The 7,956-nt window shown below is 44.3% G+C and overlaps 1 protein-coding gene across 1 annotated transcript; it reads left to right on the top strand.

Annotated features, from left to right (window-relative positions):
* Positions 1–1,009: 1,009 nt before the first annotated feature.
* On the top strand, positions 1,010–7,713 carry LOC123444220. The gene is made up of 5 exons (XM_045120875.1): positions 1,010–1,233; positions 1,642–1,708; positions 1,799–2,179; positions 2,604–2,941; positions 7,197–7,713. Exons 1-5 carry the CDS (start codon positions 1,111–1,113, stop codon positions 7,410–7,412), a joined length of 1,125 nt encoding a protein of 374 aa, XP_044976810.1. The 5' UTR covers positions 1,010–1,110; the 3' UTR covers positions 7,413–7,713.
* Positions 7,714–7,956: the final 243 nt, after the last annotated feature.

Here is a 7,956-nt window from a genome sequence, read left to right on the forward strand (position 1 = left end):
GGATGGCCAGGGTCGGCACATGACACAAGAATATTTAAGGATACTTTGGTCAAGTATGCAACCATGTTTCCACACTCGCCGAAAGGTAACATTACAATTGTTTATTGTATTATTACATTACCATAATACAATACCATAGTACATAACAATACATGTGTTGTTTTTCAGGTAGGTACTATCTTGTTGATTCGGGTTATCCAAATTGTGAGGGATATCTAGCTCCATACAAGTCGACAAAATACCATGTGCCAGAATTTATCCATGGTGATCCCCCCAATGGTAAAAAAGAAATCTTTAACCATGCCCATTTGTCGCTACGCAATGTCATTGAGCGTGCATTTGGTGTGTTAAAGATGAAGTGGCGTATTTTATTGTATATGCCATCTTACCCCTGTGACAAGCAAGCTTTGATCATTGTTGCTTGTATGACACTTCATAATTTTATCAGGGACAGCCACTTGAGAGATAAAGAGTTTGATAGATGTGATCGTGATGAGTACTACATGCCAGGAGATCTACTACCTCCACCTACTGGTCGGGTATCTAACATTGTGCATGGTGATGATGCTCTGATGAAAGTAACCAGGGAGAGAATAGCTGATGGATTATTGACAGCTACAGATGAAGTTTAGTTTTACGCACTACTTTTGAGTGATGGTTGATGTACGTTTAGGATGATTGTTGGTAATTGAACATACATTTTGGATGATGGTTTCAATTTTTAAAATATTTTACATTAATTACGATCCGTAAAGCTGCCCAAACAGCAAAGTAAACAAACAGACAGATTCTGATTCTCAGATCCCACAGCAGGGTAAACAAACAGTCTGCTTCTGATTCCAGAAATCAAGAATCACAGCTGATTCTCAGAAATCAGGATTGACAGCAGAATCTCATAATCCAAAGCCCAAACAAAGGGGGCCTAAGTCTCTCTTGGAAAAAATGACATCTAGACCCCTATGCCATACTTTTCGTGCGGCAGTACCACCAACCACACCAAAACAAACCGCACCGGGCCAAGCGGCCGGGGTGCCCGTCCGTCCGTCGCACCGTCCCCTCTTCCCGTCGCCCCTGGCTGCTGCCAGATAGCGCAACGGAAGGCAGGCGTCCATGGCCGCCGTGGCAGGCCCCACCGTCCTCCGGCTCCGCCCCAGGGCCGCCTCCCTGTCCGCGCCGGCCGTCTCCGCCTCTCCTCGCTGCCGCCTCAGCTCCGTAGCCTACTCCTATCCCAAGGCAATCCCCTCCTCCTCGTGCTCAAACGCCTAGACCATTTTCCTCTGCTTGTTTGACCTCCTCTTTCGTGTATGTTTGCTTTGTTAGCGATTAGGTACGGTTTAAGACTTCTGATTAGTTGCTGGTGGAAGTCCCCCGTATGCATAATTTTAAATGGAAGATTTTAGTCCCTCTGTAAAAGGGGTGCGATGTCAACGTGCCAATGAGTTTCAGTCAATTTTTTCGTAGACTTTTTACTGAAATATCACTTCAATTTGTTTAGAATGGGCACAGTTACATACTTACATGTATTTACTCTATGCTCCATATCCTTCTGCGACTCTGGAGGCTATGAACATGAAAATTGCAGTGAATTGTTTGGTTTAGCAGTACTAGCGTAATGACACGGGCCACGGGGTTATCTCTCAGCTTGCAGGATCATTTGCAGTTCAAAGGGTAAAGGGAAGTAGGATGCAGTACGTGGACACTCTTAAAGGTATTTTTTTCCCTTGGTCCATCTACTTTCTGAAAAGCTCTTTATTGAATACACATAGCCCTTTACGCTGATTTTACCACATGTTAACAGAACAAGTTCTAAGGAACTCCAGCAACCATGATGGACATATTAAGCGAATTGTTTCCTGCACTGCTAGTGACAAACAGGAGCCCACTGCTTCACTTACCTCGGACACGCCGGTCTTAGAAGATACCAAGAGTAGCACTGCAGATTCCTCTGTATCTTTGTGCTCCTATTTCACTGAGAGGAGCGTTGGAAAACCGGGATTCATCTCATTTCATGGCGGCAGCTCTCAAACGATAAGTGTGGAGAGTGTGCCACATCCTGGCAAGGAAGCATCTAGATTAGTATGGTTTGTTGGTCCAACTATTCTTGTGGCATTCTTGGTTCTTCCATCGCTTTACCTGCGCAAAGTACTCTCAGCCGTGTTTGAGGATTCCCTGTTGACAGGTATGCTTTCTGTGATAATTCAGAAATTTGTTCTTTTTATCCTTCGTTATGGTGTTTCAACAACTCCGACATTGTCTTTTATATTATTCCATTACCTCCCAGTCCTACCTTTTATTAGCTGAGGCCTGAGGGAAATCAGTTATGTTGTTTACCATTTAACGCTATCAGATATCTGTGCCTGTTAGTAGCATTTATTCCACTAAAAGACATGCAAGTAATTGGTGATTGAAAACACGTAATTCATTGCTTTACATCTGATCATCCCCCATACACACTGTAACAATTTCTTTCCCTTAAATGAACACTAATGCACATAATTCATCCTTGGAATATTTACACATCTACTCCAAAGACACTACCATTCCACATTGGGATGAAAACTAGCCATAGCTGCATTACTGATAGAGTTTTATTGTTTATGCAGATTTCCTTATACTCTTCTTCACTGAGGCTCTGTTTTACGGAGGAGTCGGGATTTTTGTCCTGTTGATTGATAAAGTCTGGAGACCTTTGCAGCAGGTAGCACCTAAGAGCTACATCTGGTCAAAAGCTAGATTTTTCCGAATTTCTTCAGTAACAACAATGGTTCTAAGCCTGATAATACCGCTTCTGACAATGGGCATGGTTTGGCCCTGGACTGGTCCGGCAGCTTCAGCTACTCTTGCACCTTATCTGGTAGGTCTTGTTGTACAATTCGCATTCGAGCAGTATGCACGGCTTCGGAAATCACCTTCTTGGCCAGTTATCCCTATTATATTTAAGGTAATGTGATTCTTAATTTGTCCTGGTATTATTTGGATCCTGAAGTTACCCTTTGGGTTATAATCAAGTGTGATTGGGTGGAAATGTTTATGCCATTGTTAATATGGTAGTCATTCACGGTGACCTGATATTAGAGCATCTCCAACAGGCGCGCTTCGCGCCGCGCCCAAAAAATGCGTTTGCAGCGCGCGCTTCGGTTGGTTTAGCGCGGGGATAGGCGCTGGCTCCAGCAGCCGCGCTATAATGCAGCGCGCGCGCGCCGCTCCAGCAGTGCCCAAAAATGCAGCGCGCGCAGCACGCACAAACGACATATACACCACATATACATTTCAAAAAATAGGCGCAAAAACGATCAAACAAACAAAATAAATCAACAATAAATAGTCTTACAACTCAAACAAATAGTTTATCCTTCGGTACAACAAATAATGCAATAAACACAACCAATAGTTCATGAACAATACAATACAAATACAAATACAATACAATACAAATAATGCAATAAACACAACCAAATCATGCTCTTTGTCGTCCATGCCATGCCCACCACTCTTCAATCAGATCCTTCTGAAGATCATTGTGCGTTGCGGGACGCCGAATGGCATGATAGGAGGCAACAAAACGGGCTACCCTTTCAGCCCTCCGTCGCACTCGCACGGGATGTCCCAAGAGCTCATACTGTGAGTAATCTAAATCTTGGCCACGCTCATTCTCGATGATCATGTTGTGCATGATCACACAAGCGTGCATGATGTACCAAAGCATTTTTTGATCCCAAAATCTAGCCGGTCCTCTAACAATAGCAAATTGGGCTTGCAAAATCCCAAATGCTCTCTCCACATCTTTTCTAGCTGCCGCCTGAGCATTGTGGAAATCAAGATTTTTCTTACCTTCCGGCTTTTTCAACGGCTTCACGAAGGTTTGCCACTTTGGATAGATGCCATCCGCTAGATAATAGCCATAGTTGTACGTACAGCCATTTGCTACAAACTGCACCGGTGGCAACTCACCATCTGCAATCTTATTCATCAGTGGTGACCGGTTGACAACATTGATATCATTCAAAGATCCAGGCATTCCAAAGAATGCATGCCAAATCCAAGTCTCCTGATCGGCCACCGCTCCAAGGATTATAGTGGAACCCTTTTTTTGGCCGTGGAATTGCCCATGCCATGCCTTTGGACAATTCTTCCAACTCCAATGCATGCAATCTATTGAGCCAAGCATGCCAGGAAAGCCGCGAGCCTTGTTCATCGCCAATAGCCTTGCGACGTCTTCAGCAGTGGGAGATCTCAAATACTCCTTGCCAAACACTTGCACAATTCCCACTGCAAAGCGCTTGACACACATGATGGCTTGGCTCTCACCCATAGCCAAGTGATCATCAACTAGATCAGCCGGGATACCGTATGCCAACATACGCAATGCGGCTGTCACCTTCAGAAAGGTGCTATGCCCAAGCTCTCCGGCGGCATTCCTCCTTTGCTGGAAAAACCGGTCATGGCTCGCTAGTTTCTCTGCAATGCGCTTGAACAAGTCTGTGCTCATCCTAAACCGGCGACGAAAATACGACTCTGGGTATGTGGGATTCTCCACGAAATAGTTCTTCATCAATCTGTTATGGGCATCAATCCTATCTCTCCAAATTTTCTCCCGACCCATAACCGAACCACCGTGCTTCGGTTTTTTATTGATATGCATAGCTATGATCATTGTAAGATCCTCCTCCTCTTCCATATCAAATTCTTCTTCGGAAGAATTATACGACGAACTCATCTACAATGTTCAGTACTATACTGTAAAAACTACCATTCAAAACATGCACCAAATTCATAAGTTTGGAGCAATACATACCTTGTAGGCGTTTTGTCGAACACCTTGCGGGCGTGGCGCGGCAGCGAGCTCTCGGGCGCTGTTCCTCGGACGTCGGAGGCGCGCGAGGGCCGGCCGGACTGGGAGGGGGTGGGGCGGAAGCGCGGCGGCGCGGGGAGGCCGGGGAAGCGCCTGAACGGTCGCCGGGGGGCGCGGGCGGTGCCCGCAGCGGAGACAGGCCGGGGAAGCGCCTGAGTGGTCGCCGGCGGGCGCGGGCAGCGACGGTGGCGCGGGGATAGGCCGGGGAAGCGCTGAACGGTCGCGGGGGCGCGAGCGGCGGCGGCGGCGCGGCCGGATGAGGGAGGAGCGAGCGCGGGAGAGTCGCGCGCGCGGGAGCCGGCGCAGCAAATAAGGGGCGCGGGATTGCGTTTCGGCCAGCGCGCTGAAATGGAAATGGCGCGCGCGCCGTTTTTACGCGCCTGCTGGAGCTGCCCGCAGCGTTGCGCGCGCGCTAAAACTGCCTTTTTTGCGGCGCGGTGCTTGTATAGCGCGCCTGTTGGAGATGCTCTAAGAGTTTGGTTTATCAGTCCAGTTAGTAAATTTGCAATTGCTTAATGATAACGTGGAGCCATTTGCAGAATCTAAGTCGTTATACATACAGGGTAAGCCCATTTATAGGTCACTGGACAACTCCCTATCAATATGGAAAATAATCTTTAATCCTTAACAGATAGCAATTCCCCTAAAAAAGGCAATTTACCCCTGCTTTCCTATCAATATGATTCTTATACACTTGTGGTTGGATATCCTTATTCACTTGGATGCTGGGGCCAACTACCTTGTGCATAGCGTGCACATATAATCGCTGGTGCTCGACATGCAGCTCATCCTCGAGCTGAAGGGCGGCCATGGCTAGGACCCTTTGTAGCCCCATGTTGAGGAGATGTTGCGAAAGCTCGCGCAAACATGAAAAGTGAAGCTCCGATATTAGATTTTATGGGACAACTTGACTAACAATTCTGACAAATATTAAAACAATCTGGCTTATTGATTGCTTTTGTTTAACTGATAACCCTATGGGAGGCATGACAGTATAATTTGTTAATCACAAAAGGTACAAGGAAGGCTTATACTACTACCTCCGTTCTAAAATATATGACGTTTTGGTAGGCTAGTTTAGCCTACCAAAACGTCATATATTTTAGAATGGAGGTAGTATATACGAAAAGGACGTGTGATATACAAAAGAGAGGGGGAAACATGAGATATACAAGGGACTGTATGAGGTTTATTGATTGCTTGGTTACAATGAATATGATGGTAGCCCCTTTATTATAACCCTATGGGAGGCATGACAGTATAATTTGTTAATCACAAAAGGTACAAGGAAGGTTTATACTACTACCTCCGTTCTAAAATATATGAAGTTTTGGTAGGCTAGTTTAGCCTACCAAAACGTCATATATTTTAGAATGGAGGTAGTATATACGAAAAGGACGTGTGATATACAAAAGAGAGGGGGAAACATGAGATATACAAGGGACTGTATGAGGTTTATTGATTTCTTGGTTACAATGAACATGATGGTAGCCCCTTTATTATATGCGGGCCTCCTCCCAAGCAATATTTAAGATGAAATAGATCAAATCCCTAACAAATAGCAATTAGTCCTCACTTTCCTAACAGTAAGATCCTTATCCATATGTGGTTGGATTCTTGGATGCAAGGGCTGGCTGCCTTGTGCATAGCATGCAAACAACAAAGAGTAGCGAGCGACTTTGGGAACATTGAAGTTCACGCGCGGGGGGGGGGGGGGGGGGGATAACTTTAATTGTTATTTTCTAAGATATAAGCTACATTATCAATTGACAGGTTTGCTCATCCACAACATATAATGTCTGTCTGCTCTCCTTTCCATCCTTGAGAAATGATAATAATTATAATGACATGATATTTTTGTAAACGATATGATGAGAACCCAATATATTATTACATGGTTCATGTTTAATGTTTGTCTGGTTGAGGATTTTAGGCACAAGTCACACAACACATCATTCGTAATACAAGCTAAGAAAACACATCGTTTGTAATACAGGGCCCAGTTTCCTTATAGTGATCACTGGTCAGTATTCAATACTGGTTGTAGGCTGTTAGCAACTTGTTCTCTCATGTAATAACTATTTGTTTCATTTCATTGGTAAATATTAGTATAGCTTACCAGTGCCTGACTGCCTGTGCCTGTTATTAAAGGATTGCCTACAGTTTACACTTTACACCGTACACTATAGCTGCCTACTTTCCTGACTATGACTATACTGCTGTTGTGACATCTAGTTTGCTCATATTCATTCCAACAAATCATGTAACTACATCTTAGCCGACGTTCTTCTTGAGTGAAATATTTTGGTAGTTCTTGGCATGTCTCATTTTCCTATCCTTCCAGGTCTACAGGCTTCACCAACTGAACAGGGCAGCTCAACTGGTGACAGCACTCACCTTTTCTGTTAGAGGAACTGAGGCAACAAATCAAACTTTGTCTATCATGAACTCCTTAGGGGCACTACTGACCGTTCTTCAAATTCTTGGAGTTATCTGCGTATGGTCACTCTCGAGCTTTCTGATGAGGTTTCTTCCTTCTTCAGACATTCCAGATCCTTGACTCATAGCACAGCAATTAAAGTAGTCAATGAGTATAGCCTCCTCACTGTAAATTGATCTACCTGGAGCCAGTTGATACATCTGCAGTGGTTATCTTTAGTTTAGGGGTAAACTGCTTTAGCTGATGAACTGCAAAGAAATTGTCTGATTCGTGGGTCTGGGAATTGAATAAACTGAAAATAAGAGAGCTGATCTGCTGTTGGCTCTGTAGGATGTTCGATGCATAGGGTTCTTATGTGCTTTTCTTGTGGACTGAATACTGGGTTCACAAGCTTAACTAATTTTGACTGAAGTTATCCGTAGATTTTAGTTTTATACAGTTCTCACCGGTCACCACTCCAATTGGAGCTAGTGTTTACATTGTGAAGTACAGAAAGAATATGTTTGTTTATTCATCATCATTCAGCCAACACAATGGAGTATTTATGCTAATTTCTGCAAGTTATCAAAGGAGAAAATCCAGATATCAATGCCTATACCTTTGTTTTCTGACATTTCTTTTTCCATTATTTTTTCCCTATTTGGAAAACATATTCATCTCCCAC

Source organism: Hordeum vulgare, chromosome 3H, assembly GCF_904849725.1.
Source record: "Hordeum vulgare subsp. vulgare chromosome 3H, MorexV3_pseudomolecules_assembly, whole genome shotgun sequence".
In the NCBI taxonomy this organism is placed as follows: domain Eukaryota; kingdom Viridiplantae; phylum Streptophyta; class Magnoliopsida; order Poales; family Poaceae; genus Hordeum; species Hordeum vulgare.

Excerpts from the sequence above, each read along its gene's own strand:
- LOC123444220 (XM_045120875.1), top strand. The coding sequence starts at position 1,111 with ATGGCCGCCGTGGCAGGCCCCACCGTCCTCCGGCTCCGCCCCAGGGCC. Across the intron at positions 1,234-1,641 it reads TAGCCTACTCCTATCCCAAG|CTTGCAGGATCATTTGCAGT; the intron begins GCAATCCCCTCC and ends GTTATCTCTCAG. Across the intron at positions 2,180-2,603 it reads TGAGGATTCCCTGTTGACAG|ATTTCCTTATACTCTTCTTC; the intron begins GTATGCTTTCTG and ends TTGTTTATGCAG.